The following is a 23,011-nucleotide window of genomic DNA, read 5'->3' on the forward strand; positions in this document are numbered from 1 at the left end:
TTGGCTTCTGGACAACAAAAGAGAGTTGATATGAAAAACACTAGAACGGGGGAGAAATGCTGGTTAACAGCAATGAGGAAGTCTTTAGAAAATAAATTGCCTCCACATTTCTACGGATGGATTTTTGCAAGGTTACTTTGAAGCAAGGTAAGACATGCCTCATTATTTAAAGTAAAGTAAAACTTTCAGGTTTCAAACAATTATACTGCCTCAAGCTCACATTGCAAAGTGGTGGGTGACTTGCTGATAGTCAACGGTAGGCAGGCTATGGCCTATACACCCGAATGGCGAATGGGAGATACGCTTTAATTTTAACGAAGCACGCACTGTAAAAGGAAATATAACCTTGCTGCTCGGATGGGTTACATGAAATCGGTGGAGTCTGCCTAGTTATAATTAATTTATTGTGTTACCATTTTCTTTTTTTCTTTTGCAAATTTATCTTACTTTTAAGCTCTGCATTGTTGGGAAAGGACTTGTAAATAAGCATCACAGTAAAGTCTACCTACACCTGTTGTATTCAGCACATGTGAAAAATACAATTTTAATTTGACTGGTCGAGGATGTGTTCTGTAAAACAGATTTAGTTCTGAAACCGATTTGAGGGCCCAAAAACATGGAGATAATCGACTTCCATATACGATTACTTGTCGCTGCAGCTTATCCACAGCATATCTGGCTTAGCTAAGCCATGCAGAGTAGGGAAGCATCGCTCAGACAGCCTGTACAGCTCTCTGAACGCAGGGAAAAGGCCTTTCATTCTTCACTGTGCAATATACTTTTGCTGACATCAGTAGTGCTAAAAGCCTCACTAAATGACATCTCTAATTTGCTTATTTGCAATGTATTGTATCCAACACTTCCCTCTCAGACTTCCCCATTCCTTTCATTAAGGGCAAATAAAGTATTTCACTCTCAGCTAGTTGGAAGCACTTGGAAAATATTAGAGAGTCGATTTGTCTAAGGGCATAAACGTTGAAAAATGTGTTTAACCACTTTGTACTACAGACTTTGGTTGTAGAAGGTTAAAGAATTAGGCTATTTGAAGGTGAAAATAATAAAGTTCGAGAGGGCATTTTAAATCCAAGGACAAGATCAAACTAGAAAAAAAAGAACAATTCCCGAATTGGTTTGTTTTCTAGCTTGAATGGTTCAAGAGTTACTATTACTGTTGGTGGGTTAGTCTATGATGCTAATTTATGCAAATGTCAATCGTTTTACATTTATAGACTTTTGAAAATGATCGTTTTAATGTTTGCAGCTGAGATGGTAAAAGATCAGTAGCATTTAAAATGGTCTACCACTGTTTTTATGGTTGGCATTATGCCAATTTACGCAAATTCAAATTGAGTATATTTTAAAGGTTTCAGATCATTTGAAGTAAGGATAGCTTGAATGTTTTGAAGTTGGTCTTGTAGCTTAATTGGCTGAGGAGCAGGACCATTTTCAATAGCTACCACAGTATTCCTATGGTTCCCATTAAAACCCATGTTATTTATGCACATTTAAAATTGTTATAGTTCAAAAAGTATAAATACTATCAACAAGCTGTATGCAAGACATCGAAGTTGAGTCATTCTGCACATTTCAACATTGGGTTGGAGTTGATAGCTTAAACGGTTTAAGAAGTAGCATCTAGAACTTTTAAAATGTTACCGTTCAAGTCTATGGCCACTGAAATGCATTGAATTTTATGCAAATATGGTTGTAGAACAAAAAGTTAATAGTATAAAAAAAAAAATTCTCAAGCAACCTGCGGACAGCCAGTCTACAAGTTTTAAATTTGTTATCGTGTTGATAGCTTAAGCGGTTTAAGCGCTAGAGTGAGGGGAATAATGACTATGTAAGAGTGCTAAAGTAGTCTTGCTTTCAGCAAGCACACTAAATATATAGTAGCAGTCAAAAGTTTGGACACACCTACTCATTCATGTTTTATTTTTTAACATTATAGAAAAATAGTGGAGACAAAAAAACTATGAAATAACACATATGGAATAAATTAGTAACCAAAAAAGTGTTACATCTAAATATATTTTAGATTCTTCAAAGGAGCCACCCTTTGCTGTGAGGAAAGCTTTGCACACTCACCCAGTTTCATGAGGTAGTCACCCGGAATGCATTTCAATTAACAGGTGTGCCATGTTAAAAGTTGATTTGTTGAATCTCTTTCCTTCTTAATGCGTTTGAGCAAATCAGTTGTTGTGACAAGGTAGGGGAAGTATACAGAAGATAGCCCTATTTGGTAAAAGACCAAGTCCATATTATAGCAAGAACAGCTCAAATAAGCAAAGAGAAACGACAGCCCGTCATTACTTTAAGACATGAAGGTCAGTCAATCCGGAAAATTTCAAGAACTTTGAAAGTTTCTTCAAGTGCAGTCGCAAAAACCCTCAAGCTTTGTGAGGAAACTGGCTCTCATGAGGACCGCCACAGGAAAAGAAGACCCAGAGTTGCCTCTGTTGCAAAGGGTAAATTCAATTGAGTTAACAGCCTCAGAAATTGCAGCCCAAATAAATGCTTCAGAGTTCAACAGACACATCTCAACATCAACTGTTCAGAGGAGACTGCGTGAAATCAGGCCTTCGTGGTCGATTTGCTGCAAAGAAACCAATACTAAAGGACACCAATAATAAGAAGAGACTTGCTTGGGCCAAGAAATATGCCCAATGGACATTAGACCGGTGGAAATCTGTCCTTTGGTCTGATGAGTCCAAATTTGAGATTTTTGGTTCCAACCGCCATGTCTTTGTGAGACGTGAGTAGGTGAACGGATGATGTCTGTATGTGTGATTCCCACCGTGAAGCATGGGAGGTGGTGTGATGGTGCTTTGCTGGAGACACGGTCTGTGATTTATTTAGAATTCAATGCAGACACATGGCTACCACAGCATTCTGCAGCGATACACCATCCCATCTGGTTTGTGCTTAGTAGGACTATCATTTGTTTTTCAACAGGACAATGACCCAACACACCTCCAAGCTGTGTAAGGGCTATTTGACCAAGAAGGAGAGTGATGGAGTGCTGCATCAGATGACCTGGCCTCCACAATCACCCGACCTCAACCCAATTGAGATGGTTTGGAATGAATTGGACCGCAGTGTGAATGAAAAGCAGTCAAAAAGTGCTCAGCATATGTGGGAACTCCTTCAAGACTGTTGGAAAAGCATTCCAGGTGAAGCTGGTTGAGAAAATGCCAAGAGTGTGCATTTTCAAGGATCTAAAATATAACATACATTTTGATTTGTTTAACACTTTTTTGGTTACTACATGATTCCATGTGTTATTTCATAGTTGACATCGTCACTATTATTCTACAATGTAGAAAATAGTAAAAATAAAGCAAAACCCTTGAATGAGTAGGCGTGTCCAAACTTTTGACTGGTACTGTATGTGTCAGGAAGTCTCACATTTCTCTGCATTGGATGCACAACAATAGCAATGCAATGGGCTCTCACATTCAGCCTTTTACTAGGCAAGCCGTTATGCACGTCAGCATCTCAATGGAAATGACAGTGTTGCTAGTGTACTGATGCATATTCCTGACCAATTTCTCACCCAAGAAAACACCAAGCATATCATTAGGCCTATACTGGAATATCAGGGCAAATAGCCTAATATGTTCAATGCAACTATAAATTGATACAATACTCTTACCATGTTATTACTACTTTTATCCGTGGCGTGCTGTAATGTAAAGTGCAACCCTAATTAGTGATGCACCGATATAACATTTTAGGCTGATACCGATATCCAATATTTTCCTTGCCTTTTAAGCCTTCTAGTATAGTTAACACACACACAGCAGTCTAAGCCACTGCATCTCAGTGCAAGAGGAGTCACTACAGTCCCTGGTTCAAATCCAGGATGTATCACATCCGGCCGTGATTGGGAGTCCCATAGGGCGGCACACAATTGGCCCAGCGTCGTCCGGGTTTGTCCGGGGTAGGTCGTCATTGTAAATAAAATAAACATTCTTAACTGACTTGCCTAGTTAAAGGTTACACACACACACACACACACCAAAATGTTATTTTGTTGGCATTTACGTATGTCCCCATTACCAGTAAAACATAATCACAACGATTCATCGATACTTATGCTATGATGCTGGTAAAGTTGTCTCGCGCACCTACAGTGCTGGTCATAAAAAAAGCTAGCTTGCTCATGGATGCAAACAATGTTCTTCCCCAAAAACATAGCAAAACGAGATCTGTTTCAGTAGCTATATAGTTAGCTAGCTAACTATGTAGCTAGGTGTCATCATCTAAAATAACCCTAATTTATAAGACAGTTCTTATTTGAATAATGGTGGTTGGACCCATCTATGTGAAGCTAGCCACAAATAAGGATTAAATAAAAGTATGTCATTGACAGTGATGCAAATTAATACAAATAGTAGAATTATGCCATAATTGAATAGATCATGCTAAAAGAGGTTGGAATGTTATAAAATCAACAAAAGACAACTTGTTAATTTGACAAATCTGTTGAAATCACACTGGATGTATTATACTTTAAATTTGCGTTGGGGGCATACTTATTTCACTGTACAGCATTGCCTATTGATTGTGGATCAATGACATGGGGTATCAGTCTACTCAGTGACACACAGAACATTAGCGTCGTAGCTCTTATTGCGGGACTCTGAAACAACTGTGAATTGAGCCACATTTATTGTAAATCTATGTGTATTGAACACTATTTCAGAGGAAAAACAATATGTTTGAGTCTGATCACTGAGGACGTTGTGAAAAAATATATTGGGTATTAAGTAGACTGATACTCCATTTCATTGAACCCCAATCCTTTGGTAAAGCTGTACAGTGCAATATGAATGTCAATACACACAATAGGCTGACTGGGGAGGTGATTTCACACAGTCACAGTCCAGCAATAAGAGCTACAAAGCTAATATTTGCGTAAACTCTTCACAATTGTGTTCTGTGGGTGTCACCAAGTAGACTGATACCCCATTTCATTGCTTCACATTCCAACCTTAACATTATCTAGTCTAAATATGGCATGATTCCACCAATTGTAACCTTCTGCATCACTTTCAAAGAGGTACTTATATTTTGAAGGCAAACCGCAAATTCTACTATTGTGCCTAATCCTTATTGTGGCTAGCTTCACAACACATAACCCGGTCTGCAGTCTGCAGTCTGGTCGAGTGTCACTAGCCAGATAAAGTTAGCTGACTGCTTATAACATTAGCTTGGGCAACAGGGTTAAGTAGCTAGCTAGCTATTTATTTTCATGAACAGAAGTTCAATTTCAATAGGCAAACAAGTGGCTACCTTGCTAATACTTACTCACAAGGATTCCTAAATCATTGCTAAGTAAAATGAAAATGACTGCAGTTTCTACTGGTCATTGCTTTCAGGCTGGTTGTATTGGTGCTAGCTAGGTACCAAGCTAAATCTAGCTACCCCAGAAGTTGTGGTCAAACAAATAATGCTTTATTACCAACGCAGAATTGTAAACATCGTTCGTGGCCAGTGTTCGCAGACTTTTTTTTACAGCTTTGACAGTGCTACTGATAGTTGTGCGACGCTTGGCTTGCTAGTGCAAATTCAGAACACACAACATTCTATAATAACTGTTATTTGACATGTCAAATTAAGAGCTTATTTAACATGTCAAATTGTGTTATTTGACAAGTCTTTTTTGACACGCCAAGACCCAAACGGCGTTCCGTAGTATGCTGTGAAGCTAAAAACAGTGACGCAATTACTGTGCAACTACGGTATGGCAACATGTGTACCGGTGCTCGACCAATCAGCAAACGCCAACATCACCCACAACAGCGAACGGTTGATTGTCAAGGGCAATGAATTCCATTATCTTGACGTTAATGGATTTCGCCTTTGAGTTGTCTCGCTGAAATTCTTACTCTTTCAAATGACTACTTGACTTGTTGACTGCTTGATCCACACAGCAGACATTGTGGGCTAGGTTAGGAATGCTGTGTTGCACGTGTAGCGCAAAGTTTTACATGGCGTCATTACGTCATCTACCTACGTTATATACTGTAGGTATGCACATCAGCTTTGACATCGGTTTTGTACATCGCCGTTAAACTAGACATCGGGCCTGAAGACTGATCACGCTGTCCACAGCCGATGTGAGTAAGACCTTTAAACAGGTCAACATTCACAAGGTCGCAGGGCCAGACAGATTACCAGGACACGTACTGTGAGCATGCGCTGACCAACTGGCAAGTGTCCTCACTGACATTTTCAATCTCTCCCTGTCCGAGTCTGTAATACTAACATGTTTCAGGCAAACCACCATAGTGCCTGTGGCCAAAAACACTAAGGTAACCTGCCAAAATGACTACCGACCCGTAGCACTCACGTCTGTAGCCATGAAGTGCTTTGAAAGGCTGGTCATGGCTCACATCAACACCATTACCCCAGAAACCCTAGACCCACTCCAATTTGCATACACCCCCAACAGATCCACATCTGGGTCCTCAGATTCTCAAAAGATTCTACAGCTGCACCATCGAGAGCATCCTGACTGGTTGCATCACTGCCTGGTATGGCAACAGATCGGCCTCCGACCGCAAGGCATTACAGAGGGTAGTGCGAACGGCCAAGTACATCACTGGGACCAAGCTTCCTGCCATCCAGGACCTCTATACCAGGCGGTGTCAGAGGAAGGCCCTAAAAATTGTCAAAGACTCCAGCCACCCTAGTCATAGACTGTTCTCTCTGCTACCGCACGGGAAGTGGTACCGGAGCGCCAAGTCTAGGTCCAAGAGGCTTCTAAACAGCTTCTACCCCCAAGCCATAAGACTCCTGAACACCTAATCAAATGGCTACCCAGCCTATTTGCATTGCCCCCCCCCCCTTTACACCGCTGCTACTCTCTGTTGTTATCATCTATGCAAAGTCACTTTAATAACTCTACCTTCATGCACATATTACCTCAACTGTACCGATACCCCCCTGTATATAGTCTCGCTATTGTTATTTTACTGCTGCTCTTTAATTACTTGTTACTTTTATTTCTTATTCGTATTTTTTTAAACTGCATTGTTGGTTATGGGCTCGTAAGTAAGGTCTACACCTGTTGTAGTCGGTGCATGTGACTAATAAAACTTGATACCGATCTTGGCATTCTTAGCAAATATCGACCAATTCCGATATATTCACCGATATATTGTGCGTCCCTAACCCTAATACTTAAACATGAAGCTGTGGGAAATCAAGGTGCAGAAAAAAATGCTTTGAGTGGTTAACAATGGCATGCTGCAAAAGAGATTCAGGGACATGCTGGGACACTCAGACCTCTCAGCATGGGACTCAAGGCTCTTGGTCTAAAAGACATCTCCTAAATATCACTTCACTAGTGCGCCAGCCAGTGGGCAGGTTTAGCCTATAGAAAAGCCTTGGCACCACATCTCTTTTAGAGCCTGCCCTGGCAAGTGGCTTTAATCACAATCAATGACAGGAGCTGAGCTGTGTGCCCTCTGCACTCTCACTGGTTGTCTTGGCAATTTGCCTAATCATAAGGTCTACTATGCCCCTGTTTGGCAGCACTCAAGTCTCCCTCATCGCTTACAAGTATTTGTACACTACATCTGCAGAAAGTGTGATCACATCACACATTCAAAACAAACACTCCCGCTGCCCCCTCACATATTAAGTGCACTAAAGGCATGCTCCAGTTCTTCTCTTTGGAGGAAACATCTGCTGGGGTCATTATATAGCCCCCCTAACACTGGTAGCAGGCAGTGCAACAAAAAGCCAAGGTCTTTCCACCCCCAATACCTCCCCACTCATAGCCTCTGATTGTCCAACACAAGCAGCCTTGTTCAGCACTCGTCTCCTAGAGCTTGAGTTGAGTTATGCTTAACGCCCCCCAAAACGTCAAAGTTTAGTTTTAATAGCTTGGTTGACAAAGATTTGTGAAATAATCATTACAGTTTAGTTTTACCTCCAACACTGAATTTACTTGAAGAACTTAGCAAGGAGAAAATAGCCTAAACTTTAAGACATTAAAACACAAGCACTGTTGTCTAGCCTACTTGTTCTAACAAATACTTGTATTTTTGATAGGGAAAGCAGGTATAGAAGAGACAACTGACCTTCAGAGAATGGACAATTTGCTAACTGAAACTTCATACACATCAACAGCCACACAGCTCAGTTTAGGATAGCCTCAATTCAGATTCATCATCAAAAGACTAACTATAGGCTAACTGTTTGTAGTGTCTGGAAGCTTGTGTAGTGGTTAGTTGTGTTTGATTATATGGGTTTGCTGTAAATCAGTGAAGATGGTTGTCGAACACCAGACACAATGTCCTTGATATCGTTCAATAATAATTTGTCATTTTCCCACTTTTTCTGTTACATATATGTTACTCTAGCAATTAAAATGAGCCATCAGAGCAGGGCCTGGCACAGGTAGGTTAAATCATCCTTGGTGCCCCTGCTTCCTTTACAAGGAGAGGCAAAACTTCTTGTTAGTGTTGTTTGATCTGTGCATAAAAAGGGTGCAGACACCTAAGCCCGAAGTTCTGTTTTGCTGAAATGTATCACTTATATGATGCCAAAAACTATGCCGATTGTTCATGATCAAATGTTAACCCAACTGGTTTATTGTTTAAATCACTACTGAATAATTTATATTGAGCATGAGCAGTGTCAAACGCACACTAACCAACTCAAGGTCACAGTTTACGCTAAATCACAGAATAGATTACCTTGACCTGAGTTTAGGTACAAACTATAAAGTGATTTCAGTCACTACCATGTTAGGATATTTTGCACGAGACAACCACTTATGAAAGGTATCTAGCAGAGCCAATTACTAAATATAATTTTCTTGAAGTTAGCGAGCAAGCTGACAGACATAGGGTTTGTTGAGTTCTTCGTGGGACAGGCAAAGGTGCACATATTTATGATTGACCAGTCGTAAGGTTCCCTGGGAAATTCCTACTGACGCATTACATTCCACTGATGTTTACAGTGTGGTCGATGAGGTGGCACATCTGGATATCGTGACAGTAGCTGCGAATTGAGCTACTGTATAAAACTAACTTAAAGAAAACTCGATTGGGTTAACAAACTCATGTCTAGTTCAAACAATCCAAATGTGTTAAAATACTAACTGGTCGATGTGGCGGACTTAGCTAGGCAGTAGCCATATGGTTCATACTCTTTGAGCTTTCCTAAACCACAGAAACAGCACACTGACAAGGTCTTGTTGCGCGTATAGGAAAGCTAGCTAACGTCGAGGGAATTCCACAGGTCCGAACGTCGACTCGTACCACAATGTCGCCCCTGAATGACATGTCTTGAAAACTAGCGGTTAGGATCTCTTGTGATCTTTTATTTAAAATAGAATCTCCAAGTCAAACCATGTTAAAAATGTGAGATCAGTATCTAGCCTGAAGGCCCAGACAGGTAGTGGCTGGCTAATCGCGGTATATACTAGCAGCTAGCTAGCGTAACGTGAGCTAAATTGGCGCTTAGTAACTGTTTCTCCGTGGGTTGTGGGCTCCCTGCCTTGCCTGAGGGCCCGCAGTGCTACCTATAAAGCAAACGTGAGATAGCCGGGTTCAAGCCTTTTCAACCAATCCTTACCTGTAGCACTCTCGTATGAATTGTTCTTTGACGAACAGCTAGAAACAATCCCAAACAGGCGCAACCCTCTTTCGAGTAGTCTCCCCAACCGAAGCCTTGTGTTCCGACGGACTCGCGTTCACGAGGTGCTGATTGAGCGAAGCAATGACCTAAAATGGTCTCGCCCCTATAGACTAGAGGGGGGAAAAAAATAACTAAACTAGTCTAAAACCCAAATTAAAAAATAAACTACCACAATTATATTATTAACACAAAGGTCATAAAATGCATTTGCAAAAAAAAAATCTACCAAACGTGAATTATGTCTGTCAAAGTTGTATTCAGGATAAAGATAATTGTATTACTTTCAATTAGAAACTATTTGCTTAGATTTGTATCTTTCATTATGCAATTTCTGTAAAAGATTAAGAATAAAGATTGCTTCAATACAGGCAAAGGGTGCCACCCGAGTACGCTTGTTCCTTTCCCTGTTAACTAAACAGATTTTGAAACCGTGTGTTGGCTTTGTGGAACTTGCTTATTTTCACCATTCAAATTTTGGTCAATTCAAATACGGTACTGACATGATTTGAATGGTGAGATTAGGAGTTGGGTGGCAAATTGGAAACCATCCAAACACACTATACAGATCAATCATTATATTAAAGGGAGGTTAAAGGAGGCTGTATTCTAAAACAATACGTATTCGAGCAGGGCAGTTAATTAAAGTCACGAAACAGGACAGACAACGCTTCAGACCAACCGTCCATTTCCATCCAGCAGCAGCATGACACCACCCGAAACATCAGCCCTCCAAATGGTGTATAATCTTGAACAAATATTTAGATTTAATAACAAAAGCACGATACATTAATTTACCGAAGCCTTCCCACATACTGTGTACTTTTTAAATCGGACTTCCAATGGCAAAACAACTACGGTGACAAACGGTCCAATTTGGAATAAAGAAAACAAACCATTGCAGTGTAATACGTTGGTCCATCTCCTGTGACACTTCTATCCTTCTTAGTCTTGTAGGAAGCTGCTATAGACCACCAAGTGCGAACAGTCAGTATCTGGATAACGTGTGAAATGCTTGATAAAGTATGTGATAAAGAGTAAGGTATATTTTCTGGGTGATTTAAATATTGACTGGCTTTCATCAAGCTGCCCACTCAAGAAAAAGCTTCAAACTGTAACCAATGCCGGCAATCTGGTTCAGGTTTTATCAGTCAACCTACCAGGGTAGTTACAAACAACACAGGAATGAAATCATCATGTATTGATCACATCTTTACTAATGCTGCAGAAATTTGCTTTAAAACCGTATCCAAATCAATCGGATGTAGTGATCACAATAAAGTAGCCATATCTAGGAAATCTAAAGTTACAAAGGCTGGGCCTAATAGTGTATAAGAGGTCATCCAATAAGTTTTGTAGTGATTCCTATGATGTTGATGTAAAGAATATGTTGGTCTGCGTTCTGTAATGAGCAACCACACCCTGCACTTCACACATTTTTGAAATTGCTTATTCCGTTTACTAATAAGCACGCATCCATTAAGAAAATGACAGTGAAAACTGTTAAATCCCTGTGGCTTGATGAGAAATTTAAAAATTGTATGCTTGAGAGAGATGAGGCAAAGAAATTGCAAATACAGTGCATTGGGAAAGTATTCAGACCTCTTGACTTTCTCCACATTGTTACGTTACAGCCTTATTCTAAAATTGATTCAATAGTTTTTTCCCCCTCATCAATAATCACCCAATACCTATAATGACAAAGCAAAAACAGGTTTAGAAATATTTACAAATTAAATTAAAAAAAACTGAAATATCACATTTACGTAAGTATTCAGACCCTTCATTCATTACTTTGTTGAAGCAACTTTGGCAGCGATTACAGCCTTGTGTCTCTTGAGTATGACGCAGCAAGCTTGGCACATCTGCATTTGGGGAGTTTCTCCCATTCTTCTCTGCAGATCCTCTCAAACTCTGTCAGGTTGGATGGGGAGCGTCACTGCTCAGCTATTTTCAGGTCTCTCCAGAGATGTTAGATATGGTTGAAGTCCGGGCTCTGGCTGGGACACTCAAGGACATTCAGAGACTTGTCCCGAAGCCACTCCTGCGTTATCTTGGCTGTGTGTTTAGGGTCGTTGTCCTGTTGGAAGGTGAACCTTCGTCCTAATCTGAGGTCCTGAACGCTCTGGAGCAGGTTTTCATCAAGGATCCCTCTGTACTTTGCTCCGTTCATCTTTCCCTCGATCATGACTAGTCTCCCAGTCCCTGCCGCTGAAAAACATCCCCACAGCATGATGCTGCCACCACCATGCTTCACTGTAGGGGTGGTGCCAGGTTTCATCCAGACGTGACACTTGACATTCAGGCCAAGGAGTTCAATCTTGGTTTCATCAGACCAGATCATCTTGTTTCTCATGGTCCTGAAATCTTTTAGGTGCCTTTTGGCAAACTCCAAGCGGGCTGTCATGTGCCTTTTACTGAGGAGTGGCTTTCCGTCTGGCCACTCCACCATAAAGGCCTGATTGGTGGAGTGCTATAGAGATGGTTGTCCTTCTGGAAGGTTTGCCCATCTCCACAGAGGAACTCTGGAGCTCTGTCAGTGTGATCATTGGGTTCTTGGTCACCTCCCTGACCAAGGCCCTTCACCCTTGAATGCTCAGTTTGGCCGGGAGGCCAGCTCTAGGAAGAGTCTTGGTGGTTCCAAACTTCTTCCATTTCAGAATGATGGAGGCCACTGTGCTCTTGGGGACCTTGAATGCTACAGAAATGTTTTAGTACCCTTCCCCAGATCTGTGCCTCGACACAAACCGGCTTGGTTTTTGCTCTGACATGCACTGTCAACTGTGGGACCTTATATAGACAGGTGTGGTCCTTTCCAAATCATGTCCAATCAATTGAATTTACCACAGGTGGACTCCAATCAAGTTATAGAAACATCTCAATGATGATCAATGGAAACATGATGCACCTGAGCTCAATTTCAAGTTTCATAGCAAAGGGTCTGAATACTTATGTAAATAAAGGTAGCGTTTCTTTATTTTGATTACATTTGCAAAAATGTCTAAAATGTCCTTGTTTTCACTTTGTCATTATGGGGTATTGTGTGTAGATTGAGGAAAATGTTTTATCTAATCCATTTTAGAATAAAGCTGTAATGTAACGAAATGTGGGAAAAGTCAAGGAGTCTGAATACTTTCCGAATGCACTGTATGTCTGGCTGCACAACCGATTGGCAAACATCCTGCAACTTGAGAAATCATGTGACTAAACAATAAAAATAAACCATACTATCAAACAAAGATAAAAAGAACGATAGTAAAAAGCATTGGATCACCTTAAATTACATTTTGGGCAAAAAGGCAAACTCGGCTCCATCATTCATTGAATCGGATGGCTCATTCATCACAAAACCCACTGATATTGCCAATTACTTTAATGATTTTTTCTTTGGCAAGATTAGCAAACTTAGGCATGACATGTCAGCATCAAAACACACACTACATATCCAAGTATAACTGATCAACTTATGAAAGATAAGCATTGTAATTTAAAATTCTGTAAAGTGGAGTGTAAAAGAGGTTAATTTTTTTTTCTATCAACAATGACAAGCCACCAGGGTCTGATAACTTGGATGGAAAATTACTGAAGATAATAGGGGACGATATTGCCACTCCTATTTGCCATACCTTCAATCTAAACCTACTAGAAAGTGTGTAACCTCAGGCCTGGAGAGAAGCAAAAGTAATTCCCCTACCCAAGAATACTAAAGCCCCCTTTACTGGCTCAAATAGTCAACCAATCAGCCTGTTACCAACCCTTAGTAAACTTTAGGAAAAAATGGTGTTTGATCAGACAGAATACTATTTTACAGTAAACAACTTGACAGACTCCTCACGTTTATAGGGAAGGACATTCAATTAACACAAATGACTGACGATTGGCTGAGAGAAATTGATAAGATTGTGGGAGCTGTTTTGTTAGACTTCAGTGCGGCTTTTGACATTATCATAGTCTGCTGATGGAAAAACTTTTGGATAAAGAGTTACAGTGGCTTGCGAAAGTATTCACCCCCTTGGCATTTTTCCATTTTTTTTTGCCTTACAACCTGGAAATATATATATTTTTTTTGGGGGGGGGGTTGTAACATTTGATTTACATAACACTTTGAAGATGCAAAATATTTTTTATTGTGAAAGTCTCTTGGGGTGTGTCTCTATTAGCTTGGCACATCTAGGCACTGGGATTTTTGCCCATTCTTCAAGGCAAAACTGCTCCAGCTCCTTCAAGTTGGATGGGTTCCGCTGGTGTACAGCAATCTTTAAGTCATACCACAGATTCTCAATTGGAATGAGGTCTGGGCTTTGACTAGGCCATTCCAAGACATTTAAATGTTTCCGCTTAAACCACTTGAGTGTTGCTTTAGCAGTATGCTTAGGGTCATTGTCCTGCTGGAAGGTGAACCTCCGTCCCAGTCTCAAATCTCTGGAAGACAAACAGATTTCCCTCAATAATTTCACTGTATTTAGCACCATCCATCATTCCTTAAATTCTGACCAGTTTCCCAGTCCCTGCAAATGAAAAACATCCCCACAGCATGATGCTGCCACCACCACGCTTCACTGTGGGGATGGTGGTCTCGGGGTGCTGAGAGGTGTTGGGTTTGCACCAGACATAGCATTTTCCTTGATGGGCAAAAAGCTCAATTTTAGTCTCATCTGACCAGAGTACCTTCTTCCATATATTAGGGGAGTCTCCCACATGCCTTTTGGTAGAACACCTAACATGTTTGCTTATTTTTTTTCTTTAAGCAATGGCTTTTTTTCTAGCCACTCTTCCATAAAGCCCAGCTCGGTGGAGTGTACGGCTTAAAGTGGTCCTATGGACAGACACTCCAATCTCCGCTGTGGAGCTTTGCAGCTCCTTCAGGGTTATCTTTGGTCTCTTTGTTGCCTCCGATTAATGCCCTCTTTGCCTGGTCCATGAGTTTTGGTGGGCAGGCCCTCTCTTGGCAGGTTTGTGGTGCCATATTCTTGAATTTTTTTAAATAATGGATTTAAATGGTGCTGCATGGGATGTTCAAACTTTCTGACATTTTTTTATAACCCAACCCTGATCTGTACTTCTCCACAACTTTGTCCCTGACCTGTTTGTAGAGCTCCTTGGTCTTCATGGTTCCACTTGCTTAATGGTGTTGCAGACTCTAGGGACTTTCAGAACAGGTGTATATGTACTGAGATCATGTGACAGATCATGCGACACTTAGATTGCACACAAGTGGACTTTATTTAACTAATTATGTGACTTCTGAAGGTAATTGGTTGCACCAGATCTTTTTTAGGCGCTTCATAGCAAAGGGGGTGCATATGCACGCACCACTTTTCTGTTTTTTATTTTTGAGATTTTTTTTTAAACAAGTAATTTTTTTACATTTCACTTCACCAATTTGGACTATTTTGTGTATGTCCATTATATGAAATCCAAATAAAAATCAATTTACATCACAGGTTGTAATGCAACAAAATAGGAAAAACACCAAGGGAGATGAAGCCTTTTGCAAGGCACTGTACCTGTCTAACAGAACACAGAGGGGGTTCTTTAATTGAAGCCTCTCCATCATAATCCAGGTAGAATCAGGAATTCCCCAGGGCACCTGTCTAGGCCCCTTACTTTTCCCCCCAATCTTTACTAATGACATTCCACAGGCTTTGCTTCTACATCTGCATCTACTGATGTAAAATGGGCTTTATAAATACATTTGATTTACTGATGTATGCGGATGACTCAACACTATACACGTCAGCTACTTTAGCGAGTGAAATCACTGCAACACTGCAGTTAGTTTCAGAATGGGTGGCAAGGAATAAGTAAGTCCTAAATATAACAAAAATCATTGTATTTGCAACAAATCATTCACTAAACCATAAACCGCAACTAAATCTTGTAATAAATAATGTGGAAATTGAGCAAGTTGAGGTGACTAAACTGCTTGGAGTAACCCTGGATTGTAAACTATCTGTTTAAACTACTAGCACACAGCAGACACCCATGCACACCCCACAAGACATGCCACCGAGGGTCTCTTCACAATCCCAAAGTCAAGAACAGACTATGGGAGGCCCACAGTACTACATAGAGCCATGGCTACATGGAACTCTATTCCACATCAGGTAGCTGATGCAAGCAGTAGAATCAGATTAAAAATAATATATATATATATATATATATATATATATATATAAAAATACACATTATGGAACCGTGGGGACTGTGAAGAACAAACACACAAGCACACATGGATTTGGTATTGTAGATATGTGATAGACTAGTGGCCTGAGGGCACACACTTAATGGATTGTGAAAAGTGTTGTGTCATGCAATATTTTAAATTGTATATAACTGCCTTAATGTTGCTGGACCCCAGGAAGAATGGGGATCCTTAATAAATACAACTATTCAAATGTAATGTAGTGGTCAAATGAAGTATTGCTGCCATCTAGTGCAATTTTGTAGTAGCAATTAGAGCAGAGATGTCTTTGATGCTGACAACAATGGTTGTTACTTAAAAAAAAAAAAGAACATCTAGAGATTCTGGGTTCGAGTCCAGACTCTGTCGCAGCCGGCCGCGACCGGGAGACCCATGGGGCGGAGCACAATTGGCCCAGTGTCGTCCGCATTAAGCGAGGGTTTGGCCGGCAGGGATGTCCTTGTCCCATCCCGCACTAGCGACTCCTGTGGCGGGGCGGGCGCAGTGCACGCTGACACGGTCGCCAGGTGTACAGTGTTTCCTCCGACACATTGGTGCGGCTGGCTTCCGGGTTGAGTGGGCATTGTGTCAAGAAGCAGTGCGGCTCGGCTGGGTTGTGCTTCGGAGGACGCACGACTCTCAGCCTTCGCCTCTCCCGAGTCCTTACGGGAGTTGCAGCGATGAGACAAGACTGTAACTAGCAATTGGACACCATGAAATTGTGGAGAAAAACAAATAGATTTAAAAAAAATAATAATTATAATAAACATGAGATTATGCACAGCCATATTGCTGTAGTGAGATTCTGAATGCAGAGACCCATTTCCTGTGTCAAGATAGAATTGTAAAAATCCAGTTAAAAAAATCCCCTCAACAATTCAAATCAACGAGTTTCAAATTAACTTTAAAAGAACATCAAAATAAATGTCCTTATTTGATAAGAGTAGCCAATGAGAGGCTACTTGAACCATGAGAAAAGGAGGCGCACCTAGACTGCAATGAGACAATGTAATTGTAAAATGATCAATTGATGGTAAAAACAGAAAGAGGAAAAACATTTTATAAAATCTTTACACCTAAAAAGAGCAATATGGATGTTGTCATTGCTACAAAAATGATTCTGTGAATGTCAAAACAGACACTACCTAAACTAGCAATGGGGTTTCCTGAAAGAAAAACCTTGCATCTTTAGACCCCAGCTAACTCATACACAGAAAAGACATTCAGTTTAGTACAAAAAATAAAATATTAAAAAGGATGTTTGAATGAGGTCACCAAACTGTTCTGCTCCAATTTCTGTGGCACACTTATAGAAAGGAAAGTGTATGAAATCTACAGACTTGTCCAAAAAAAAAAAGTGTTTATGCAAAATAATCCCTGGATTTTAATTCAAGCCAGTCTTTTCTCACTTTTTGATTTTCGCCATATTTCGGGGGGAACCTTTCAGCAAATCTCGGATTCGAAGGTATGTCCCGGTGGCCTCAGCAACTTCTGTGAATTCTGGCGTGTCCTCAAAGGGAATAATGCCCTGTGCAAACTTACTCCGGTGAGGCACAGCCATTACATTCCCCAAAGAGCCAGACAGATCTCCCTCCATAGCATCTTGACCTGAGGGATCCGACTGACGGCTCACTTGTTGCACTGGCGTTTGCAGCAATCTGGCCTTCTGTGCAAGCACATTGCCTCTATCTGTAGCAGCTTCAGGGCTCTGAGGGCTCTCTTCTTCGTCTGGTGATTGCAGTAAGCTGCTCTTGTCTTCAACCACCTTGCCTTTATCTTCAGCATCTTCCTCATAATCCTGACATTTGCTAGAAGATGTCTCAACACTGATCTGCTCATCACTGTTGTGGCTGGCAGCCTCTATAGATCCCTCCTTTCCCTCACAATCTTCAGCCTCACCATCCTCCATTTCAGTTTCAGCGTCAACATGGGCGGGTGTGGAGATGCTGGGCGAGCTGGGGAGGGGTGTTCCAACAGCTGGTGTCTCAGAGTCACTGTTGGTGGCGGTGTCAGCATTTTCCAATGCTGCCCAGATCAGCCTCTGCTGCTCCTCAAGCTCTTCCAGTGTCAGCTCTTCCTCCTCCCCGCCTGCAGACTTCTCAATCCCTCCCACAGTGCGTCCCCGCAGGGCCCTTGAGCCATTAGTGGGCGTGGGGGGAGGTGTTCCCTTAGGAAGAGGAGGTGGAGTGGGAGTAGCTGGCGGAGTACCATGAGGTAAGGGAGGGGGTGAACCAAAGGATGGTGAGCCAGGGGGCAGCGGGGGCTGGAACTGGAAGCTGTCTGAGCTCCGGTGGCGGCGGGGTATAGTATCCTGGTCTGGAAACAGACACTGACAAGTGTTATGGACTGCCAGAGCACGGCCATTGCACACATACAACATAAGTGACGCAAAAGCATTTTCCTGTTTTTGCAGACAGGACGACCAGTCATAATGACAGTGAAAAGTTATGTAAAGCAGAATATATTCATCTGCTGGTCGCTATAGCGTTAATGTTTTCACTTTGTGTTCAGACACCTGGAATTAAAACACCTCTACCTGAATCAAAGTCCATATCTGAACTCCTGGCATCAGATCTCCTTTTCTTTGTCTGCCGGGGAGTTGAGTTGGATTCATGTTGTCTTTTATTGCAGTTGGCACCAGGCTATTGGCAAAATATATTAGTTTATAGTGTGCACACATACAGTGGCAAACAATTGATTCAAAAGTGAAATAGGATAATTTTTAACTTACCATTGGAAAATTGTTGGACAGATAAGCAGCAAAATTCTGCTTCATGTGGTTATGCTGCATTGGAATAGAGCCATATAGCCTGTAGTCCTAAAAATCATTGGGGAAAAAATGTCGGTGCATAGGTTTACAAGTGGTGGCAAAGACCTCTGTGCTTGTACCTTAATGATGGCCAGATATCAAACTGCTTTCAAGGAGACTTACATCCTTCACACTAGGGGGTGAAGATATATTGAAGCCTGGGAAATCTACAAGCTTGGAAACATCATAGGAGATTTTTTGTCCATTGTCCTCCGTTGGTTCTTCATCACTTGAAACTATAAAGTGAACACAGTAGCGCAATATGAATGAGAATCATGAAAGAGCAGTGCATCAACCAAAACTGAAAGGCCAGTGTTTGGTAAAGTGGCTATGGTCTCTCTGGGTGAAATCTTACCCTTCCCATCATATAGCATGAGACCGGAGTTCTCCATCTCTGCCTCCTTAAGCCAGCCAGGTGGGTAGCCTAGCTGCCTCATGCGGTAGATGTGAGGTGGTAGTGTGTCCATATCAACTCCCAGTGCAGACAGCAGCTTCTCACTGTAAGAAAACACAAACCCCAATGGGTAAGAGATATGGGATATCAAAAACCCAAGCTCTACAACTTTTAACCATGCAACAACAACTGATAACAAATTGATATCTTATTATGTCAAGGCCTTATTTTCAATCTGCCTTGCCTTATGAATCCAGGTTTGTATTTGGCAAATCGCTCCTCCACTTCCTCAGCATGGTAACGCTGATTGCTCAGGTTTCCCTGGTTACCGTGACAAAACTCCTTCCGCTTTTTGTTGATTCTGGCCATGTCCTTTGGCTAAAGGAGCAAACATGAACAGAGCTGATCACGTCAAACCTGATTTTAAGCTCTTCTGTCTGACCATAGTAAGTGAGCAACTTTCCTGTTACATGATGCACATTAAAGTCAAAAGTTATTCAAGACTTACCTGAGGACAGTCTCGAAGTTGATGACCATCCAACCCACAGTTGAAACAACAAGGCTTAGCTCTGCAGAGTGGGCACAAACGGCACAGTAAGATATTATCATTCACAGAAATGTCTTGCATAATTTTTTTATTTTTGATCATAAGAATGTGTGCTATACCTTTTCTCTTTCATCTGTACTTCTTGTCCATCTAAGGCAATGACCTGGCTGAAGATCTGCTGATATCTTTGCAACAATTCAGAAACTCAATAAATGATGCAACTGTAGTTTCAAAGTGGGTAATTTTTTTTTTTCTCATATACCGACTCCCACATACATTCATACACACACAACGAAAGACAAAGAAGATAATGGTTCAAGGTTCAAAGAGTGGCAACTGAGATTCCTCTCCAGTTGATTTTCTCCAACAATCAAAGCTTGACTACACTGAAATGTGTCATTGTTGAAGATGGGAGTGAAGGACAGAGGGAAGAGAAAGCAGTGTTGAGGATACTTTGGAACCTCCCATCCTTCTGTCTGCTGGGGGTTATCATTTAGCAAGGGCTGTCCAAGTTTGTCCAGACAGAAACTGGTGAAATACAGGACACTTCCCACCATCTGTGAAAAGAGAGAGATAGATATTATATACAGACAAACAAAGCATGGTCTGGACCCTTAGATTGTCCCCATTCCCAAAAAAACTCACACTGAAGGCCTCCTTAATCTTTTTGATTCCACAGGAGGTCTTGGTCTTCTGATCTTCTTCCATAATGAAACTTGAAGACTGCATGGGGAAGAAAACAGAGATGTAAAATATTTAAATTGTAATTAACTGTTCCTTCTTTGAAGCTTGAGGAGGAAATTCGGAAATGCACCTGAGGGTTGACATTTCCGTATGGATTTCCTTTTTCAACTACTCCCTGCTGCTGATGTTTCTGAACAATACTACAGATGCTGTCTTCAATTTCTTGACGGCATTGCCTGGGAAAAGAATATTAACAGTTCACATGTTAATACCCAAAGATCATATAATCAAGAACATTTCTCCAATTATGGTTCTAAGAAACCCCCAAAAATACCTACTTTGAGATGTTATTGTTTGCAAAAAGGATGTGGAGGAGAGGACCATCAATCTTGATGTTTTCAACATTAATGCCACTGGAAGAAAAACATTTTAATATGGACATTACTGTGGAAATGTATCTAGTCCAGTGAGTTGTGTATCAATAACTTACCTTGGCCTTGTCAACACTTTCAATTTTCTCTTCAACTCATGGTGTGGACAACAAGTTAAGGAAAGAAGAGGTACTTCTTATCAAAACAACATAGCTAGACATCAAACAAGTCAGTCTGCTAAAGTTTGTTTGGAAAAGGTTCAGTCCTAACCAAGCTATTTATAATTGGATGAATGGAAAGTGACTCTAGTTCTAGCTATGTACATAAAATCTGCAGTGCTTATTTGAAGAGTGTGACCAAATCTAACATTTATCAGCGACCATTCACGCCACCAGACTTGGGAGTTACTACGGCTTGGCAGATGGCAGGACAGAAAACATTACTTTTTGCATGGGTTCTAGCTAGTATAGTATTTAACTGCAATGACCAAAAGTATGCAAGGTAGTGATCTTAAATGCTCTCAAGGGGCACGTCCAACCAATGACATACAATACATTTTCTCTTTTGCTAGCTAGATCGCTAGCTAATATTAGGCCAGACCTGATGGTGGTTGTGACTTGGAGTACAGCTACTACCAGAAGTGACTTTTCGTAGCAATAGAGTACCAAAGTATGAGTCATAATACCCATAAAACCTAGCGGTCAAACAAGGAAATGGTTCCAATCGTTTTCTACCAGTGTGTTTCGTTTAGGCTTACCCTGGCGTGACATTTTGATAACTGTGTAAATCTCTCTAGGACAAGGTGACTTTTATCAATATATTCACCTGTATTTACCACACAAAAATTAAATGCTAATCAGTAACTACAAATTCCATGATGATTTGGAGACTGCCGAATCAAGGCAAAGGTAAGAATCTCTGGATTAACTATTAACTAATAAATTGGCAATTCTGTGAACTGTCTTGTGCAAGCTTTAAATTGACACGATCTTTTAGCAAAGGTGTCAGCTAAAGATCACATGCAGGGATTTGTAGTCTTGCATAATGTGATGCTAATTAGTATTTCCTTATCTGAGAGTAAATAGAGACGAATATTGCCAAGTCACCTTAACCATATAAATGCGTATTGGACATCAAAACGTCATGCCAGGGTTAGCCTACACAAAACACAGACCTTCAGTGTTTCTAAATCCCTGATGGGAAAAATGAATGGAAAAAAAGATTGGAACCATTTCCGTTTTACCGCTAGGTTTTATGGGTATTATGACACCTCCACTGTGGGGCTCTATTTAGGAGAGCACTTTAGCCAGTCCTCCTGATGGTGCTTTCAAGACAAATGGGAAAAACGCAGTCAAATCATGTCGTCAGTTGAAGCTCTAGAACAGGATTTGTTTTTTGCCCTAACACTATACAGCTTTCAAGCTGCAATATGTAACTTTGTGGGCACCCCGACCAAATTCACATAGAAATGTGTTATAGCTCTGTCATTCATATTGAACGCAAGTCTAAGAAGCGGTAGATCTGCCTATGCGAACTACTTCTATGCTTCCCGGTCTTAAGTTTCGTTTTTGCGTCTTGCTTTTGTACACAAGCTTCAAACAGCTGAAAATACAATATTTTGGATAATGGTTTATATTTCATAGCGCTTTAAATGGTACAATGATTCTCTACACTGTACTTACTTGTTCAGTCAAACTGAAATTACAAATATTAGAATTTGTGCTACCAGGAAATGGTGGAGCGATTTCTGTATAGTACATCTTTAAAATAATCAATGCTCAGCTGTGTAGTACTAGGGCAAAAACCAAAATGTACACTCAGGGGGGGACCCCAAGACCGAGTTTGGGAAACGCTGCTATAGAAAGAAGCCCAAGTTCCCGACTTTACATTCTGAGTTGGATGACGTTCAACACGATTTCACAGTTGGCACTCGTTTTTTCCCCCCCTAGTTCCCAGTTGTCTTGAACACGGCATTAGCTTTTTCCTAACCTGCCACGTTAATTATCCTAGCCTGTTGGGTACATTCTAACCTGCTACGAAAGTCACTACTGGTCGTAGATGTACTCATTTTAATTTAGAACACCGTGCCTAGCTAGCGAACACCTGCTAGCTTCTCACACACACACAAGGATATTCTCTTCTATCAAACTCCGTATTGTTTCCTCACACTCCCCCAATCTTCCCTTGAGCTCAGAGCCTTCTTCTCCATCCTCCTCTTCCTCCATGAACCGAATGTGAGTTGCAGTAGGCATACTCTCTCCCAATTGTTCAAAGAGTTCACTGTCACCAAAATCTACTTCGGCCATCTTCGCTCTGTCGCTTAACGTACTCCCGCAAGAGCGTTGATTGGTTGTTTTATGTCACA

The 23,011-nt window shown here is 41.0% G+C and overlaps 2 protein-coding genes across 13 annotated transcripts in view; both read right to left on the minus strand.

The window, feature by feature from the left end:
* clip1a (CAP-GLY domain containing linker protein 1a) overlaps positions 1-10,576 on the minus strand; it is a 56,951-nt gene extending 46,375 nt beyond the window's left edge. For 3 of the 12 annotated variants that reach the window (XM_014161318.2, XM_014161316.2, XM_045703127.1), the window contains exon 1: positions 9,598-10,051. The gene's annotated coding sequence lies outside the window, so the exon portion shown is untranslated. Of the gene's footprint in view, positions 1-9,597; positions 10,054-10,553 lie in introns of those variants that run through there. The other 9 variants (XM_014161320.2, XM_045703129.1, XM_045703125.1 and 6 more) reach the window with 8 other exon arrangements.
* Positions 10,577-16,830: 6,254 nt separating this feature from the next.
* LOC106580362 (zinc finger CCHC domain-containing protein 8) lies at positions 16,831-23,011 on the minus strand. Its single transcript, XM_014161314.2, has 14 exons — positions 22,781-23,011; positions 20,766-20,808; positions 20,614-20,688; positions 20,406-20,511; positions 20,237-20,314; positions 20,045-20,148; positions 19,711-19,776; positions 19,553-19,613; positions 19,289-19,422; positions 19,006-19,148; positions 18,774-18,886; positions 18,573-18,659; positions 18,378-18,483; positions 16,831-18,157 (listed from the first exon to the last, which is right to left on the minus strand). The coding sequence occupies exons 1-14, from the start codon at positions 22,950-22,952 to the stop codon at positions 17,247-17,249; spliced, it is 2,199 nt and encodes a 732-aa protein (XP_014016789.2). The 5' UTR covers positions 22,953-23,011; the 3' UTR covers positions 16,831-17,246.

This window comes from Salmo salar, chromosome ssa20, assembly GCF_905237065.1.
Source record: "Salmo salar chromosome ssa20, Ssal_v3.1, whole genome shotgun sequence".
NCBI lineage: Eukaryota > Metazoa > Chordata > Actinopteri > Salmoniformes > Salmonidae > Salmo > Salmo salar.